Source organism: Erithacus rubecula (genome assembly GCF_903797595.1).
Source record: "Erithacus rubecula genome assembly, chromosome: 18".
NCBI classification, from domain to species: domain Eukaryota; kingdom Metazoa; phylum Chordata; class Aves; order Passeriformes; family Muscicapidae; genus Erithacus; species Erithacus rubecula.
In genome coordinates, this window is record NC_136670.1 from 588489 (window position 1) to 609703 (window position 21215).

At 41.5% G+C, this 21215-nt stretch overlaps 1 protein-coding gene across 4 annotated transcripts in view; it reads right to left on the minus strand.

Annotated features, from left to right (window-relative positions):
* Nucleotides 1–21215, minus strand: part of CPNE1 (copine 1) — a 47659-nt gene that overhangs the window by 12103 nt on the left and 14341 nt on the right. For all 4 annotated transcript variants that reach the window (XM_079321294.1, XM_079321295.1, XM_079321293.1 and 1 more), the window contains 7 exons: nucleotides 8408–8536; nucleotides 7788–7967; nucleotides 7223–7297; nucleotides 6933–7004; nucleotides 6215–6298; nucleotides 5677–5766; nucleotides 852–950 (listed from right to left, as the gene is read on the minus strand). In XM_079321294.1, coding sequence (XP_079177420.1) covers nucleotides 852–950; nucleotides 5677–5766; nucleotides 6215–6298; nucleotides 6933–7004; nucleotides 7223–7297; nucleotides 7788–7967; nucleotides 8408–8536 — 729 coding nt within the window. The remainder of the gene's footprint in view (nucleotides 1–851; nucleotides 951–5676; nucleotides 5767–6214; nucleotides 6299–6932; nucleotides 7005–7222; nucleotides 7298–7787; nucleotides 7968–8407; nucleotides 8537–21215) is intronic.

A 21215-nucleotide genomic window follows, 5' to 3' on the forward strand; every position in this document is an offset into this window, starting at 1 on the left:
AGAAATTTAATTTTTAAAGATCTGCAACTACTTTGGCCGCTGTCTGAGAAGCTAAATGGGGTGCTTTTGCCACCAGCACTGGGCAGAAAAGGCAGTCTCAGGGTGCCTCCAGAAAAGCCTAGGCTGCAGGCTCCCAGTGGCAGCGTTTCCTTTCTTGGATTCACTTGCATTGGTTCTGAATTCACAAGGGCTATAAAAAAGGCAAGAACCTTCCACCCACTTTTGGAATTATTACCAATCAAGCTGGCTGGCAACTAGAGTAGTCCTGGCCTATGTGTACAAATACATCTGCCTCAATTCAGGTGGGACATCTCCAGGAGAATGATACTTCAGGTTTTCACTGCAGACAGCAAACCAAAACCAGCACCACCATCATGTGACTCAACTTACTCTAGACTGGATGAACAAGACAAGTGCCCCTTGGAAGGACTGCTGCTCTGTTAGCTGGCAAGGTGACCAGAGTGCTCAGGAGGGTGACCAGCTCCAGGACAAACATCATGCCAGACAAGCTGTGCCTCCAGACTCATCTGTTCCAGCACCAACAAGCACTTCTACTTTCACTTGACTCAGCAGAGGCCAAAGCAAGCTGAACTGCTGGGAAAAGTAGCTCAGTGGGCAATAGAGCCAACAGATAACAGGCTCAAGGATATTTTTAGAAAGAGGAATGGTAACAGAACCCAAAGAAAAGAAATTTTTATTCTTTCCAAATGGTGGTTTAGTAACACAAAAACACAGACAAAAATACACATGTTTGGAGGCAACAACTGAAAGTGCATGTCTGAGGTCAGTATTAGAAAGGGGTTTGCAAGGCTGAATTCTGGCCTGAGTCAGCAGGGGCTGAGGAGGCTCACCAGAGAGCTGGCACCAGCTGTCTGCATCTGTGCCAGGGTCGTCTCCAAAGCGCCGATCAAGTCGTGCGAGCCGTCGCTGTCATGGTCTGCACACTGCACCTGGAAGGAGGAGGGAGCAGCCATGGGCAGGCTCTGGGGAGGCTGGCCACAGCTCACTGCCCCATCTGCTGCCTCACAGCTCTGCACCCATGTTGGTGAGCCCCCCATGCCATCAGGACTGGGGAGGTTGACCACAGCACTAACTGAAACCCAGGAGCAAAGACACACAACCAGAATGAACCTCAACAGAGAACATGTTCATTTCCTCACCTCTTCAAGTATGCGCAGTGAAAATTAAAAAAAAAAAAAAAAATCTCTCCCTGGTTGAAATGTAAGACATTAAATAAATAAATTTTTAAAAGAAGCATTAAAACCCCCCAATATTTCACATCCCAGATGTGTCAATGTGACATCATTCAGGACAAGATAAACAACTTAGGTAATGGAAACAAGCAATTACAACTTTGTTATCTAAGCAATGTGCTTTTTTTCTGTCCAACGATAGTACCAATTTACAAAGAAACTCTAATTTCAATGGAACAGTAAGTCTGTCTTTTTCTGCACCTTATGGCAACCAAATTATAAATACCTTTTTAATAAGCAGTCATTTTTATGTCAGCATGAAGAACAAGATAATGCAAAAGAACAATGCATTTACAAATAAAAATATACCAGTAACTATAGCTTACAGCAACATGGTGTCATAGCTCTCCACAAAATCACCAGTGAAGAGCATTTCTAACTTGTTCAGTGCATACAATGCAGAACAAAAGTAATTCCAGAAGCAGTCAACTAAGGGACAGCTGTAAGCAGCTGCCTCCTCCTCCTCCTTGGAAGCTGACGTGCCACGCAGATTCAGGAACTCTCTGAGATCTGCCTTTAATAATCAAGAAATTGATGTTACTCCAGTATAAACCATGGTGAGACTTTCTCCTAAGCACAAAGGGACAAGATGAACCCATGGCTAACACCCTGATAAGGAGGTCAAATTCAATTGCTAGATATTTGAATTTGACACAGGGTTCTTTAAAGGGCTATTCAGATCCACTGGGGGTCATCCACTGGTGGAAAGATGGAAATGGAAACCCCATATTAACAGCCAGGTGAATTATGGCCTAATGCAGTCACCTAAATGGGAAGCACCAAAACATCCTTCAGTGTCTTAATGGCAAAAGATACCACAGAAACTGCTCCCCTTTCTCCTCCTCCATCCTTCCCACCCCACTTCTGCTCTTCTCTTCCAGACACTCTACCAATGAAACAACTTCCTCCCCTCCTGCCTGAACTTTACTCGGCTTCTCCCAGCAATTCTGATGTTTGCACATCATCCAAAAGCAACTGGATCATGCCAGGCAGGCCTTCTTTTGTGCAGAAACCAGGGTGCAGACTCCCAGTGAAGGGTCTTCATTATGCCAGTACACCTGGAGAGCTGCAGGGAATCCAGCAGCTGCCATCTCCACACACCTCCTCTCCCCTCCTTCCTACTCCCACTCTCTCATAGTCATGCCAAGGACCAGTTTTGTTACTAGTCCATAACATGGTATGGCTTAGAAAAAACCCTTGTAAAAAGAGATTTGTTTTAAGATTGGCCAAGACTCACTGCAGGCAGCCCAAAGAGTGGTGTTGCTGCAGACAAAACCCTCCAATACTGCAGGATACTGCATAGAGTTATTTATTTATTATTTCCTTGCAAATTAACTGTCCAATACTTACGACAAGCCATGGAATACAGTCAGCAAGGAAAAGGCCCCTATCATCTACAGGAGGAACTTCCCAAATCCACAGAAAACTATTTTGTATTTGTGTATATGCCATGAAACCTGTGAATGCCAACGCCCACAGATATTTTTTTTGCTATTTGTATTTACTACATTTGCTATTTCCATTCACATAACTGTGGGGGTGAGCCACTGCTTTCACTTATTTTTCACAAAACTGTCACAAAGATTATGCTGTGTCACAAATATTAGCTGTTCTTAACACAGAACAAGGAGAACATCACTCTGCATCACAATGAAAAAAATAATTACCATAATACTACGTAGCATTTGATCAAAAGATTTATGTTCACACACATATTCAGCATGTAATCCTCATACAGAGTTGGCAAAGTTGTTGTTTAGGGGATAGACAAAAACGTGTCTCCACTGCACTGAAGTTCAAGTTCTCCCTTCACTGAGTATTTAATGCATAACTGCTCCTGGGTAAATTTTTGGAAGTCTCAAAAAAGAGGTTTCTAGGAACAAATTCCAAAAGAAAGACGAAACAGTAGTGCAATATTATATACATCAGTGTTGTTACTGAAATTCCTGCCTGCCAGTCTAGACTCCCCTGACTAACTTCCCCAGCCTGTTAAGGACAAGAACAGTTTAATCCTTTTTCACAGCTGCTTTGGAAACTTCACAGATTATTTACCCAAGCATCAAGAATTTTGGCTTAAATTAACTAACAGCAAAAAATTATCCTTTGTAAGAAGCAGGTCACTCTAGAGTGGATTCCAAAGCACAGAAAGCTTCTAGAAAACAAACAAACAAAACAAAATAGCACAAATACTTTTGGACTACAGCAAATATATCCCCACAAAACAGCATGTGTAAACCATGTTATGGGAGTTCTAACAAATGACAATATGCACCTCTTAACCACCTTCTCTACATGCTTGCTGCACACTTTTGAACCAAGATTACTTCTTTCTGACCTAAGACTGCTGACTCTCCACCAACAAGAGCTCACAAACACCACTTAGAACACTGTCACCTATCAACAAACCCAGCACAGATGTGGGAGGTTAGGATTTTAGCTTTTTTTCTTTCTCTCAGGGAATTTTTCTCCCTTTTGTGGCCTAAAAGATGAAAACGATACACTTGAGACAAAAGATGTGGCCAAGATGGGGAGGAGGGGGCAAGGGGTGTAGCTGGCTGCAGTCTCTTAGCTGGGGGGTGAGCTTGGTAGCTGCGGGGGATTTTCTCTTGCAAAGGGCAGAGATACAGACTTAGCTGAGGTCAGGGCCTGGGCTCAGCCCTCTCTTGCACTCTTGCTATCAGAGATCAGAGGCTGTGGTTTTGGACCACTGTTGCCGACAGGATTCACCACTGCAGAATTTTGTCCTTCACTGCTTCTCCTCACAGTGGGTGAGCCTCTGCTCATAAGAGCAGCCATTGAACTGGGACCTTTTCAACATCCAACCTCAGTGCAAGAGACCCTCATCAACTGCTTGGATGCCTCAGGGGAAGCCCAGGACCCCTGTCCCTCTCTGGAGGGAGCACCTCCCTGCTGCCTGCAGGACCCCCATTGCTCCTGCCACAGCTTCGGGTATTTTGCTACACTTTGTTTGCCACCCTGGCTGTGCTCCCCTCTGCTGTTCCAGCTGCTGCTCCGAGGTTTCCTGCTGCAGCCCATTTCACCCTCCAGAGGTGCACAGGGACCGGCTGCTCGCCGTGAGTTCCCACAGGCAGCCCCTTGTCCATCCCCCCAGCCCACCCGCCATTCCCGTGTGGAGAGGGGCGGCCGAGCCCGCGCCACAGCGCCCCCTGCAGCCGCAGGGGAATCATCGCAGCCGCCCTGCCTGGCCGGGAGCCAGCAGCGCCCCTGCTGCCTGTGCCTGGAACTGCACTGCAGGGGAAGGTGCCCATGACGGGACAAGGCTGGGCCTGGGGCTCTGCCTCTGCTCGGGCTGTGCTGGGGCTGCTGTTTAGTTTGCCTTGCTGTACACACTCACACTGGGAACCAACTGCTGCTGCTTCTCCCATAGCTTTGCCTGAAAGCCCTGTCATTTCAAAGTTATCATAATTCAGAGGGAAGGGACAGAATGGTCATATTTTCCATCCCAGTAAGGTTCCCACCTTCCTTGGTAGACACCTGTCTTTCAAACCAAGACAACACCTGAACAGCTATATTGAGGTTAATAATCTCTGTAATTCTTAGGAACTGCCATAATGCACAAAAAACAATATTAGCATGCATGCTTTTTGCTAAATCTTCCCATATCAAGCCTTCAGCATGAGATTTCTTCAGAGAGAGAATGAAGCAGTAAAATTCTGCATTTGCATTTGTTAATCACTTAGGTGTTAGAAAAGTAGAGAGAAATTATACTCACTATGGATTTAAATGTCTTTAATTATCTATGCATTGCTTAGAAGAAAAAAAATATATTAAGTTGCTATCAGATTTTCTTTTGTAGAAATATATTGTAAGATGTAGTTGTTCTGTTACACCTACACAAGCCAGGGCCCCAGAGAATTAGTGACCACAGGGAAATGCAATTCTGACTCAAAACTAAAATTCAACTTGAAATAGATGGAAAAAGAGCTGGGAAAATCTTCCAGTCTCACGAATGGATAAATCTGACAGACACCTCGAAGTCCTGTCTAGGTCAGTATTCAAAGGCACTCAAGTTTGTCCAACATCTGCAAGTTTCTCAGTTAACTTAGATACAGTGCTAGAAAGCCACAATGAAAAAACACCCCAAAACAACCAACCACCAAAACAAACAAGACACTACTGCCAAAGCTCAACTTGAAACCCGGGCCAGAATAGTGGAAAAAAACAGTTACAATTCTTTTTATGACTAAACATTGGAAATTGTGTCACTTCTGCATTTCCTGATTTCTCAATTTGACAACTCATAATGTTTTAAAACAGACATATAATCACTTATCTGACACACTACAATTCTAGAAAAGCAATCTAGTAACTTCAATAGGACTAGACAACCCGATAACTCACAGTTAGCATCAACAGAGAATGGATGACTTGGAACAACAAAGAGAATTTCTAAAGACTGTACCTTGATAGGTTTATTAAAATCTCCACCACAGAAAGTTTGCAAGGGAACACTGAACTTCCTCCAGCATGGATTTAAGTTGTTCTTGATGACCTTAAAAAAACGATAGCATAATGTCACATGAGGAATATAGTGTGCAACTCACTAGGAATTATGACATGATGGCTCTTCACAGCAAGTTAAGAGCAGCCTCAACTAGTACAACCATGGCACATATCAATAGCCAAGCAACAGCTCTGTAAGAAATAAAAGCTTGATGCTTTCAGTAAAGTTAAATTTTACAGCCAAGCTCAACACCATCAAAAAGGAAGAGACCCTCTTCTCACTTGCTGTCCATGGTCAGACTCCTCACTCAGGTAGCTCTATCCAGTCACCAGGCAGCAAACAAACAATTTGCTGCAGCCATAGTGAGCAGAATACCTTTTAACAGTATACTTTCTCTGCAAAACTGGTGCAAAGCGTGACCAGGAGTGGGACTCTCACTTTTAATAAGAGAAAGCTGTCTGATCAACTCAAGGAAAACATTGTGTGGAAATTTTACCTCTGATCGGTACACGAGCTGCCATGTTCCAGCATCGGTCTGCTTGTAAAACTCCAGAAATGGATCTGATTTACCAAATATATCCTGCACACAAAACCCCAGAAGTAATCAGCCTCCTCTGTATTTTACCAAAATTAGTAAAGAATAACTAATTAGTAGACAATACTTCAAACAAACAATACATTCACTTTTCCTCATTTTCTTTTCCTTTTTAAAGCTGCTGCACTCTAAGTCATCAGCATTTTTCAGCTCCAATTCCAAGACCTCCTCCTCAGACCACTTTTGTCCCTATAAATCACATCATTTTGCTAACTGAGAGTTAGGTCACTCAATAAATTCCTGTATTGGTCTTTGGCTTAAAATAACATTGAGCAGAACACCTAAATTTCCACCTTTTCTTCTTTAACAAAAATACAGAAATATCAGTTCACTGGAGACAATTATTTAACTAATTAGTATTCATATACAGAATGCTCCAAAGCCAAAACAATACCTCAAAACCTAAACCTGGCAGTTGAATTTTTAGTTTGACATTGTGGACTTCAACATGTAATTGTATCTCCAATTTCCTCCACTGTAAATAACACAAAACACAGCAAGCCTTTGCTCACACATGGATTACTGGCTTAGCTGAATGCAAACACAAAGATTCCTGGCCAAAAAGCACAAAATGTAACTGCCAGAGAGGCATGCAATATAACTTTTTTAAAAACAATACCTTTTTGTCCAAGTTTTGGGCTTCAATTTCCAAGTGCACAACTCTGGTATCCTTAATCTCCTCTGCTGAAATCTGGGCCATGGAAATTTAGGGGCGGGGAGGAGAAATGTTAAACAAGAAATCACAGAGTTTTGCATACATTTTGTCCATAAAAGAAACTGTACTTTCTTTTAAATATTTGTCTCCTGTATATATGTAGCATTTGAAGATATACTGACAGGAAACCAGAAAAGCCACTTTATCCCAGACAACACATTGAGAGAGTTTTTTCAAACAAAAACCTTATCTACCGTAATAGTGCCCTTTCCTGCTGGCTTTCCTTGCTTCAATTCCAGTGGTTTGGTGAACACTGAGCTGGACACAACCTAAGGTTAGAAGACAGATAATAAAAATATCAGGTTAGACAAAGAGGAAAGAATTACTCTTCAGGTGCAAAGTTTTCAAACTCTCATAGAAGTTCTAACAAGACTGAAATGTGTTTCCAACAGTGACAGCCATCAACTTGTGCTCCTGAACAGTCTGAAAATCATCTTCTCTCACTATCCAGGAAACAGTGTTCATAAGCACATCTCCAAACTTAACTTTGGCTTCCTATTTTTGCTACCTCTTATACAAATAGCCAAAAAGCTACTAAAACTTAAAATACTATTTAATTTATTGACTCTTCCTTTGCTTTGTGATCGACATAATGATTTTTCTAACAATGTTCAATGGTAACACAAATGAATGTGTTTAGCAGTGTTTACAAATTTAAATATGTTGAAGCCTTTGGCAAAGCAGATTTTCGCTTCATTTTTCATGATAAAGCAAACTCTCTCCACTATTTTGTACCTCACTTAACACGTCTATATATACCTGTCCCAGCGTGCATTCAATCCCTCCCAGGTAGTCATCATCATTTAAATCAAAGGACTTGTTATCAATATCGTAAATGCCAAATTTCAGCTTCTGCACTTTCTCAAAGTAGTAGTCCACAACCAGTTTCTTGCAGAATTCAGGGTCTTGGCAGTTCTTGATCTTTTCTGTGCGATCTAGCTGCACAAACACAGGAGTAAAACTGCTGACAATGAGTAAGAAGTCTGTATTACCCTACACAGGCACCAGCAAGGCTACATAGCCTGGACCATGCCTCATGCTCAGTGACAAACCGGGCTGAGCCATAGCATTGAAACACACTATTGTACGGGAAATCTGAAAACTAGGAGGGAATGACTGCTGAAGCAATGTATTCTGGAGTGCGTGCTCTAGGGCCAGTTATACCATTACAGTCAAACGAGCCTCCTGATGCAACTCCGAGAAAACAAGTCAGCAATTAAAGAAACTACTGAAGGTTTGAATGTGGGCAACGGCACTGCTCACCAATCGTAAATTTGGATTAAGTATGTCATGCACCTGCCAGGGAAACCTAGTGTACGGGCAGGGGGAGACTCAGCGTGTTTCCACCCACCGGCAGCGCGGCCAGCGGCCGCTCTTACCTCAGCCCAGCGGCCACCGCCCGCGTCCTGCAGCAGGACGCACAGGGGGTCCGACCTGGAGCCCAGGTCCCTGTCGAGGAGGCTCCGGCAGGACACGGACAGCTCCACCCGGGACACGCAGGCGGCCATCTGCGGGCAGAGCACAGCGTCAGACGGCCCGGCCCGGACCCCGCGCGGCCCCGGGGCGGCGGAGCGGAGGCAGGCGCGGGCGGGGCGGGGCCGCGGCCACCGGAGCTCCGCGGCCCCTCCCGCCCCGGGCCGGGCGGCTGCGGGGGAGCGCGGGCACCGACTGCGGCCCGCCTCGCCCCTCGGCTCTTGGATTCACCTATTTCTACCGGGCTCTCCCTGCTCGCCCCGCAGGAGCCCTTCCCTCTGCCTCCGTGCGCGCCGCTGCCTCCGGTTTCTACAAAGGGCCGAGCCTGCCGTCCCCTCCCCGGCACCGCCGCTCGCAGCCAGCGACAGGCACAGGGACCTCGGTCCCGCCGCGTCCGAGTCGCCCCACGCGGTGACAAAGCACTGCCAAAGCCCCCTGCTCACCCCCGTGCTTTGCCGTGCTGCCTGCCAAAACACCGCAACATCATCCCGCAAACAGGGGATAACCAACTTTTATTACACATTAAACCGCAGACGCTTCTGTTTGAGGAACAGCTATAATTCTCAAAGCTGAATTAGAAGATAAGGCTTCGAGCATCAAATATTACAAAGACTGGACAGTTTGAGGACTAGAGCTTTAAATGGGAATATTTTACAAAGAAGCTTCTTCTGAATCTGGAAATAAAGAAACACTTGCTTTGGCTTTTTAGTACCCAAGTACCCTATGGCTTCCTCATATTTGCAGGGTGAATACATTTAACTCAAAAAGACGAGCTTTTTATTGTGCAACATTTAATCACTTGGACATCCCAGTCGGCAATCTACCCTGGAAAAATTTTGAAGTCGCTCAATACGCCACTGCAAGGAACTCAGGTGCTCCAGTCATGGTGGCAGGACAAAATCAGCAGTCAGTCAAAATTAGCAAAGCTTTAGGCAAAGACAATCATAATGCAGCTTTCAGCTAAGGTCATCATCATCACCTTGTTTAACAACAGCATATTTTAAAAAACTTGTTTGAAGTAGTCTGGTGATCAGCTGTTCAAACTACTGGCAGAAGTCATCCATTTTCCACTCAGTCACTTTCAACCCCAAGTAAGATTCACAAAGAAACCACTGACTTTAATAAATACATTTCTCCTAAAAATCGCAAGAACCAGGTATCAGGTTTTTTCTTTACTACACGTATCATTCCACCAGACCAGCCTTCATCTCACACAGACTCACATCTGTGCAGACAACAGCAAAAATTTGACACCCAATATTTGACAACAAGCTTAGGATGTCCAGTCTGGGCTCCTTTGTCAACATTTTGCCTCTGTTTTTTCTACTGCAAAAAAAGTTCTGAACTAACAGAAGGCACCTTTCCTCCCCACTAGAGCTCAAAGTATCAGGAGTAAAGTTAACCTCAAAGAAACAGCTCTCCATAAGCTTTAGCATCCCCAGCGGAGTGGTTACTTTCTGGGACAAAAACCACTGCTGCAGATCTTAAGCTGCATGCTGAAGAAGCCCACACATACTTATTCCATGTTACAAAGACACAAAAAAGGAAGAGTTTGAGATAGCAGCTGTTAAACAACACATTGATGCCAGGAGGTGAAGGACCTCAAGTCAAACTCAATCACCTCTTACCTGCTACCTGAATCTCTTCTCCAGATCAGCAGCAATGAAATTATAAAAATACTCCACTGTTTCAAGGATTTGACTTCCAGTAGCTTAATACCCAGAAGGCTGTCTCATCTGATTGTTCTAAATTTACTAATGGCATAGGATTTCCCTTGAAATACAGCTACAGCCCAGACGTTCTGCTGAACCATTGGAGACATTACAAACTACAAGGGATCCTTTCCCACTGTATCCTTGCTCCATCAGGAGATCACAGGGCACTTACTGAGGCACATAACCACCAAGACACCACAGAGCACAAGCTGTTTGGAGTGGCTGAGCAGGAACTGTCCTAACCTGCTTGTATGCCCTTCCTCACCAACCCAGGGGATAGCAAGAAAGCAGGTTTAACAACTACAGCCTGAATCCTTATGAAAAGAAGAGGGAGAGATCCTTAACAGATTCAGATTTAAAAAAAAAAAAAACCAAACCTGAAAACACTGGTTTGAACCTCAGCCAGCAATTATTTATAGATTACTGTCTATGGATGTCTTCAAAGAGTCCACACAACCTTCTTTTCACTTCATGGCTACCGAAACACACTGTATGATGTTCTCCAGTATCAGACCATGCCTTGAACAGCAGCAGAAGAAAATCCTGGTCACTGACATCCCAGCAGCGAGAACAACAAGTAGTTGGTCTGCTAAGACACAGCATCCATTTCAGCCAAGCCTGAAGGCCTGCTCAGCCCCCAGGTAAGCAACTCTGCCCAGTTACCCTGCTCATGCAGTTAACTGAGCAGCACAAATCTCTGGAAATCTGCCTGCATTTGAAAAGCTTAGGAAGATCAAAAGTTGAACATATTTTCATCCCCAAACAAATATATTTTTAAAAAAATCTGAATGGGAAGAAAAAATAGTGAAGTTCCTCACCAATTAGAAAAACTACCTCCAGCTTGATTTTTAACAGGATCTCATTATGATAATATTGGTTCAAAGTTTTTATTTTCCTCCATAAAGTAAGATTCCTGGAATCTACTTTCAAATCTCACAGTAAACTGTAGTGATGGCATCTCTCTTTCTAAAAAGAAGTGAATAATTTATGTGAAATGTATCAGCTGACAATTTCTCTCCATAGAGTCCCAGTTCCCTTCCTCTGAGAGAAATGATAATTCCAGAAGTTTTCAAAATGCCAGCAATTAGTGCTTGGACTTAGAAGCACGCCATCCATAACACAACCCCCCACTCTGATACTCTTTAAGCAGGAGCCTTTCGCAATTCCACACAAGGCTGCAACATCATCTTGGCATTTCACTACTCCAAGTTGGCACTGCCAGCTCACTCAAGGGACAGGCACTGCAGCACCACCCAGGCTGACCCTGCTGGAGCAGCAACTTCACCACTTACCACTGCTGTGCAAAACACACAGGATCACACAACAATCTTCTCGTAGTTGCTAAGCTCAAAGAGTGCATGAAGGCTCTGATCTCAAGCTAAACATACAGTTTGCTGCAATTACACTGAAAGAACTTGGGTTTTTATTTTTATTAACAGCCTTCCTTTTTTTTCCTCAGCATGCATTCAAGAGCACCAACTGTATTCAGGTTGTAGACTGGAACCAACATTTCAAAAACCACATTTCATGTTGTTTCACTGAGTTTTCACAGAGTATACTTATTTGTATCCATTCATACATACAAAATAAACTTAGTTTTTAGACTTGCGACAGTATTTATAATGGCAGAATATTATTTACATTTGTTGCAACAAATTTTTCCAACAGTTTAGGAAATTCTAAAATGCACTGTTTTCCTATTTTCCCTCTCACAACCACCCTTGATAATTAATATTAACGTCTACTACTTGAAGCTTCTGGTTTACAGAAGACAATAGATATTTTCAAAGCAAAACCAGCAGCTAAAGCAAACTACTTTCCACAAAGTTATCACATTTCATTTATAAACACTTCATTATACTTGATCCTGATCAGTTTGCAATAATGACAGTTTAACAACCTCCAACTGCCGCAAGTACATTAAAGTACAGCACAGTCTGGAAGTTTCAAAACTAATCTAGCCACAGAAATCCAGATTACCAAATGAAAATGAACTCCAAGCAGTAGTAAATTCAAACTATCTTTAAAATACAGAAAACAGAACTACTGGGTACATCTCATTATAGTGGTTTCAAATGAAAAGGCAATGTAAACAAGGCAGCAGGCAAGTGCTGTTGCTTGAAATAGCTTGGAAAATATAGCTGAGGTTGTGCTACATCCCCATGATCAATGATTATATGGTCAATAGCCACAAACACCTGAACCACTGCTCCCACAACCTGGAATCTTACTGGTGAGAGGCATCACATATGAAGCTTCATCTTAAGCCAAATTCTGTACATTCCCTCAAGAGTTTCCAACATACAGCTTCAGATTCTCCAGGTACCTCTATTTTTTTTCCCCTCATTTAGAATTGCACATGATATAACACCACATTTTGAAGAAAAAAAAATTATAACACCCATGGTATCCCTACCAACACTAGAGCAAAACACTATCCATAGAAATCTGCAAGATTCCAAGCACATACTTCAGAGAAGTCTTTCACTACACAACCAGGTGTCATTCCCACTTGTTCAAGTAAAACACAGAATGGCTCCATAGTAGATGCTCAGACAACCAAACTGTGGTCCATTTTAAAAAGTCAAAATAATTTTTACTATGTGTACCAACTTTTTCCTGTAAAGATGATCATAAACACCAATAGTTGTACAATACATATGAAAAGATAAATCGCAACCTTTCAATAGAGCTCTTCTACACTGAAATTAAGCAGTAAAAGAAGTTGGTCCTTAATAATCAAACCAAGATGAAAAATAAAAAGCTACTTTCTAGGAAAATCACAGAGGACTTTTATGCTACATACTCAGAAGAATAAGTACCTGCTACTTTCTGGAATTTCATATAAGCATCTCAGAACTTCCAACCTTTTTCACATTTCTGCAGAAAAAGCAACTTCCTTCCACACAGAAAAGAACACTTTCCAACATAAAGGAAATCAACACATTGACAAGTCTATAATATTGAATTTATTATTCCTCTAGTGATTGAGCTTATCCAAAGCTTAAAGCAAGTCAATTTTAAGAGAAGAAAGCACCGTACACTTATGGTTGAAGAAAACTCCAAACCAAGAGTGATTGAAGGCTTTAACTGTCTCAGTTCAGAGCTTTGGAGGGTCTTGCATTTCCCTAAAATGCCACATATGGGTGCCTGAAGCATAAACAAACTCCTCTTTACTTATCCCTCCTGTATGAGTGCCATCATTTAGTCAATTAAGGATCAAGTGCTGGACACTCTAAGGTGAGGATTATTGAATTGTATACTTTGCTTTATACACTTCCATCCCTCAGTAAGCCTGAAGGCCAGAGGTTCCTCTTCAGGCTGGGAGGATGGGGTGAAGACAGTGGGCAAGAGGGGCATTGTCATCACCCCAGCATAGTGGCTCACAAACCCACAGTCACCCACAGGACATGAATAATCTAATAACTTCATGGCATCAAACACCATCAGCAGCACTTTTAGCAGTGGTATCTTCTTGAGAGAGACAGGAGCACTATCACTGAATACAGCCTTGTGGGTCAGACTGGTTTCACTGCTCCACAAAAAATGAAATATAAGCAAGGATTCAGCCCAAGAAAACCTGCAGGTTTTTTTGTATTTAATTGCTAATAAATTCTCATTAAACACCGTACAAAATAACCAACCAGCTCTCTTTCAGTTCACACCAAATTTTACACATTAATTTAACTTAAGGTTTTAATATCTACACTCCAGGACAGCTGCTTTCCAATGAATTTACTCTGTTTTAGACTGGCCCATAACTCCTGCCTTACATTCTGCTTACAAACTCAGCACAAATGTCAGCAACCATGCCAGCAGGATGTCCCTACTACAATTTTTATCATCTTGGCATTTTGCTATCCAACAACTCAAGAAATTAATTCAACATATGTAACAGAGCATCCCCATTAATCAATCTTGCAATTATCAAAAACCTGCCCCCTCCTTGTCTCTTGCTCAGTTTAATCCCACATATTCCAGTTATCACCCAACTTTTCTTCAAAGCTCCTCCTCTCTTTTTCTGCTGTGATCCCAAAATACACAGAGTGGAAGAAGGAGTGCCTTTTCTTCTTAGTTCAGTTTTGAGGGGATGGCCTGTTACATTTTGACTTTTGATATTACAAAGCCGATCCTAGTGCTGAGGGGTCAGGATCACTTTCTGAATGTTATAATTGTGAAAGCTTTAATTTGTTCCTTCTTTCCTGAATACCATAATGCTCTAAAAGAAATCATATAGCTAAGTTTGTAACACCAGATGCACCAAAATACATCTTTATTTTAAACTGAGATTGAGACAGTCTAATGAGAAGGACCACAGTCCATAAATTTGATCAATAAAGGCCTTTTCCAGCACTCCAGCTCTTCTGGGGGCCACAGAGCCTCATCCCACAGCCCTAGATGTTCTGAAGCAAATATAAATGGCTGCAATTTTTTCTACCATTTCATGATTTCTGGTGGTTTGAAGTGGGGATGCAAGTGCTTTAAGATCATTATTGCTACAGGCAGGGAATGAATCACTATTCTCCACACAGTGTTCCAAGCTGTCACCATATATACAAGGGGTTAATTAACAGCTATTACAAATTTGACATATAACCTGAAACAAAAGGCATCTCCTAACTGCTACAAAATAAAGAGAATAGTGAACACTATAAAGAACAACTTTCTAAACAAACCACTTGCTTCAGTCAGCTTGCTTCAGTCCTGGTACAGAGTGCCCATGGCTCATCAGGCAGCCTCAGTTCCAGGGATGAGAGCTGCCAGGGAGGACACGTTTCCTCCAGGGCGAAGAGGAGCCTGTGCTGATGCTGAAACTCTGAGCCACAACCAGGGGTAAGACCCAGCCCAGCCCCTGAGCTGAGAACTGGACTGCAGGACTCAAACACTTTACAGGTACGACCTGGCTCTGTTCACAGTGGTCTCCACATGAACCCTGAAGCTCTAGTACCACCAGAAAAACGGGGAGGCAGGGGGTGGATGTCCAAAGTCAGTCCTTGGGTACCAGCTTTCACAACCCAACCTCCAAGAAGCTCCTGGAAACTGAGACAACAAAGCTCCCACTTCTAACAAAAAAACCCAAAAAAACCCCCAAAAAAACCAACCCCCCCCCCAACAAAACAAAACCAAACCACAAAAACAAAAACCCAAAATAAACAAGCAAGCAAACAAACACACACACACAAAAGCTGAAACAAACCGCAACAATCACAAGTGGGATGGTAACTTTGATAATTTCCAGCAAAAAATGGAAACAAGAACTTCAATCAGTTCATCTTCTTTACAGCAGCTTCTCCCCACCCAAGAGCCAAATCCCAACTCTGCAGAAAAAGCACCTTTTACAAATTCACCTTTCCACCTGTACAATGTTCCCTGTTAACTTGTACACCACCATTATACCTCTTAATCATGACAAACTCAAATAAATGCTCCTGCATGCCTTCACAATAGATATATCCTCCACTTTTCTGAGAAATAAGAAACTGGTAAGTCAAAACTAAAACTATTTCAAATATTAGTTTGGAACATATTAAATTACAAAAAGTTTCAAATTAACACCTGGACTTCAGCAAAACTTTTTATTAAACCAAACTCTTCAAGCAAAGAAAACTATTTCAAAGTTCTTCATAGTATTTAATAGCAGAATATCAATACTTTCATTTTCAATTCCTTGAAAACCTAACTTACCACAGGCTAGGGCTTTGGAGTCAGTTACTAAACTTAAGCTACAATAGTAGCAATCCTAAATCACTGACTAATCACTGACTCCTCCCACAAACTAAGATTTTTTTTTTCCCATTCCTTTCATATTAATGCAGCTGCTTTTTCTTTCCCCTCACCATGATTCTCAACTATTTATTACTGAAACCTGAAGAACAACTTAATTGAAAAACAGACTTAACATCTCAACCACACAAACCTTTGTTAACAACCCCAAATATGTATTTTACACTGGAAATCATCTTTGCCTTTCTCCTCTAACGTCTTGTTCTTTCCCTTAAACTCCAGCTATTTCTACATCAGGCTGAAACATTCTGTCCCATGGTAAATCCAGCTGTCTATCACTCAATCTTCCATTTTTCCATCCAAACTCCTTAAGCTGAGATCAAAGACTACACCATATTCCCTCTTCTTTGGTTCTTCAACTACACTGCAGTTTTACCAGCAAGTACCTCCATACATCACTTCTTACTTACATGCACCCATGATTTTTGAAGTGATTCCTCAGCATTCATTCTGTTTGCCTCTTCACAACCTCCACCCTTCCCAAACTCTGGAAATTTAAAATACAGTACTACAATCCTGTAGTTACACTACATCGATAGAATTTTATCCATTCCTCCAAAATTAGCCATAGTGACGCCAAGGCAGAAATTCAGTAAGGCCATCTATCTAGACTACTCCATACTGTGTGAACAGCAGGAGTTCAAAGGAAGACTTTAAATACAAATATGCCAAGAACTTTGGTGGCTAAGTTATGCCAACAGCCATTTAATCAATGGAAAGTTTTTCATACCTTCTTCTTATTGCTGAATCACCAGGAAAGACTGAAATACTACAGAGGAATTCTTTACACTATTCTCAGTCACCCTGCAGTTATTATGGCACAATGGCAACTCTTGCCTAAAAAATTAGTGAGGACATAAAGCAGAAGTGACTTTCCAATTCCTCACACTTTAAGAGCCACATTACCCCTTCACACTATAAATCAGGCTTTCTTCTTTATGGACTTTAATATTGAACCTAGCTCACGAAATATGATCCAGAAAAAAACCCAAACCTTAATATTAGTTCTGCAGTACTCCCAGGAAATTGATTTCTTTGACTTACTCATTGCAAGTTCAGCCTAACTGGCAACACTCTCAGTTTTTTTCTGCTTTTGAGTGTATGCTTCCTTTTAAGAGAGAGATTCACATTGATACTACTTTTTCTGTCACTAATTATTACCACCTATGGTATAAACATCTTAGCTTTTCCCTCCTAATCTGTTGCAAAAAAATGACACTTCAAAACAAACAAACAAACAAACTAAAAAATCCCACCACCAGAAAAGCCTGGCATTAAGGAAGCAGAATAAAGGGAAGGATATGGTAGGGGATTTTAAAAGTTGTTTTTTCTTTCACCCATTCAGACTAACAACAGAACAATTTAAAGGCCACAAACACCAAACAGACCTCATGTTCCCTTTCAGTTCTGTTTCAGATTCAACTTCTCTTGCCAGTGCCCCTTCACAAAAGCACAAACACATTAAAACAGTGGGTTCAAGCTACTGTTTGTGTCAGAGACAAGTGGCTCAAAATGATCACACCTAATATTCCTACATTAAGGGAGATCACACAAATGCAGGCAGACAACTATTTCCTCAAATGTTCTTCCATGTCTGCTATCCACAGTCTGCACACTGTAATAGTTTCCAATCTATATCCTGAAGAAGTATATGAGTTATTAGGTTTGAATTTGCTACAAAGGTGTTCCACACACTTGAGAAAACACATCTCTGCAAGACAACCACCTGAAAACCCCTACAACTCCCACCAGGGACCCTCTTTCTTTTCTCAAAGTGAAATGAATAGTTTCAATCAACTTTTAAGAAATATGACTGAACTGAGGCAGACAGAATTCTCCAAGCAGAAACCTCTTTGATGAAAAATCTAGAGTGAATTTAACAGCTACAAAAGAATGAAATAAATTGCACTCACTCTAAGCAGAGAGACTCAAAGTTCCCACCATTAGGTGGAACCTGCAAACTTGGGTTACAAACAGCAGAGCACCACGTGTCTCAAGCAGGCAGCAGTCAGGACAAACATCAGATTGACAGGGCACCACAGTCATTTGCCCATCACAGATTCAAAGTCTTTATGTGAACCTAATGCAGTAGCAGGGGGATTCGGAAAGCACAAAAAGATTAAAACAGTATCTGTGAACTGCCCTAAAAATTTTCAAAAAACAAGTACTTTCTACCTAAACTACTTCTTCAAACCTAAACAAGACAGAAGGTTATACTACATCACCACACCATGGCTGGCACAAAACAAGTTACAGGGATTCCTCTCACCTTTCAAAATAACAAAATTTTGTGATATTAAGGTTTTATTCATTTTTGTCATTGCACTGAAATAGCAGGAATTTCATAGAGATACATTACCTGCAGATTAATTAGGATTCATAATACATTCACTTATTATTTAGTTTAAAACTAAGTATCTTAGGTTTCAGAAAACTTACTGTTGTTTCTGCTTGAAGCTGTTTTTACACACCGAACTAATGACAAAATTTAATACAAAAAGTAACACAAGCTATCATGCAGAAGGAAAAGACTACAAGTCTGTTCCTGGAGACATTGAAGTAGTCAAATACTGCCTACTCATTCAAATAAGTGGCATGATACAGTGCAAGGAAGAAATGCCATTTATTGTCTTAACAAAACTACAGTGTCAGTTACCCAAGGGAGGACTAAGTGTCCAGATGACAAAAAAAGGCCTTAAAAAAATTCAGGACATTTGTGCAGTAGGTCATGGTGTTGTGCATGCAATTTTTCACATATGTTTGAAAGTCTTTTTAAAAAGATGCATCCAGTTAAAATATACACACTGACTTAAGTGATAACAACTACAGTTGTATTTAAAATAACTTTAAAAAGACTTACCATCAAAAACTATTCTGATTTCCAATCTAAGAAAACATAAGACACTGCAGAGCTCAAGTTTTACTACTGTTTAACAACAACTCATTTAGATCAATTTACCTATCTCATACATTCTATTGTAACAGCTGAATTTACATTTCAGATCAGTATAAGAATGTAAGCATTTACTCACTGGTTTATTGTGATCCTTTTCACACAAACTCAGTGCTGAAGTTTCTGAACCCACATACATTCTTCATTAGATTAGGGTAGCACTTGTTTGTTTTCACTATAGCTAAAGCATGACAGTTTGGCCTCAACCTTTCAATTTCCCCCTTAATGCCCCATCTCTGATGATAAAGTTGAAATTCCCCTAAAGTGAGGAAGAAAACTTTCTTAGCTATACCACCACCACCACTCCGCACACATACATATGGACTCAAGTCCATATTTGAAAAGAGCTCTAAATGCTATTAAAAACACTCTTATGTATTAATGTAAGACTAGACCTGCAAAACAGAAAACTGGCTTTGCAGCAATGTTGGAATGTAGTGGGGGTACCTTAGGCTGATTAATTTGTGATACTTAATAACTATGCCTCCCCTCCTTAAGGAACAGGGTTTCCTGTACATTCAGTCAGCAAACTGCCAGTATCTAACATTAACTAGCCTCTTCACTTTTATAGCTGGTTGCACTAGAGTTGCTCAAATGTACATGGTTTATAAATTCTGCCCTTGTATTAGGTACATTTGCCCAACAATGAAAAAGTATTGGCAACCATCATTTTCACTTCAGAGTTGAGCTTCCTGTTCAAACAAGCAAAGGCTTTCCACAATCCATATCCATCCTCCTGTCAAAACAAGTAGCAATGCTTTGTTATACTGCTGAAAACAAAGAGGTTTCGTAAAAAGCTCATTGAGAAGAACATCCTGGCAAATGCCAGCACAGCAAGGTCACTAAACCTTGGGTGCTACAAAGAGGTTTCACATTTTACTGTCAGAGATGCTATGAATTTCATCATAAAAGGCACTCAACCAAAACTCCAGTAATAGTTAAGGTTCTGATTATAGTGCTGTTTTCCTCCCCAAATCTGCCTAAGTGACTCGAAAGCATTTCTAAGCTTTCTACTGTCACACAGAGCAGTGGTACATCCACATATCCACATTCAATAGGAAACAGTCGACATTAAACTATTTGTTCCAAACTCTGAAACTGCTAGCTAGAAGTTCCACCCTCCCTCAGATGGTCAGAAATCAGAGTCATACAATCAAAAAAATTCCTTGTTTAACAATACTGTAACTGCAACACAAAAAGTAGTGACCAGCCCAAAAGGCTAGGCTATGCCAGAGCAGTATTAGGCAGGATTAATCTCCATTTTCCCTGTGCAAGCCTTATAAGTCCTTACTTTTTGGTTTTAAACTTGACAGGGAAATTAAATTAACACTCCTGTGTACTGTGCACTGTATGGGCAATGCCCACCCAGGGCCCCAAACTCCTTCCTGGCTATGATCTCTGATTAACCAGGTCTAAATCACCAGCGATTCACAGCAAAAGAACTCAAAAGTTGAAGAAAACAGTGAAGCTGGTGTGAGAATAGCAAATACAGAGTTACAAACTGATTTTGTGGAATTCAGACTCATGTTAAAAAAACCACATTCCCTGTTTCTGAAAGCTTACCTAAATGTATTTGGGGAGCAACTAGTAAGACTATTTGAATTTCAGGCTGTAGACATGAGAACACATGAGAGATAGCCACAAAGGAGTAAGCTTTGCCTCTGCAGAAGCAGCAAAGGAACTCAGGTAGAACTCATCTGACTAATTCTCTCTGAAGCTACCATGCTGCGAATACACAAGCAAACCCAGAATGGTTACAAAGGAGTCTGCACACAAGTGAATACCAGCAAGTGAAAGGAGTCACAGCCAAATCATCTGACAGCCATGTTCAGGCTGGAACTACCAAAAAGGAACCCTTTTAGGGCTGCTTTATTTCCATTTGGTGTTAACATCCAGGAGTGAAAGGCATCCAGGTCAGGCAAGTGGGAAACACCCCCTGCACAAACAACACCGAAACACTGCACATAGTGACAAACCTCCAAGAAAATTAGTAATAATGTTGTCATCTATATAGAAAACTAGCCACAGTTAGACCTACCTGATCATGAGATAGGGAAAGAGAGGTAGATTTCAGCACACAGCCACAAATCAATGTGCATACTACCAACCAACAGGTTTTCATTCCATGGAATATCCAGACTGTGGAAAAAAATCTTTGAACTGCAATCACATTCTCACTGCCAAAACCAGATAGGAAGAGAACCCTCTGAGGTTATTCTTCCTGCAGAAGCATTAAACAGATTCCCTTCCTCTCCCTCTGTA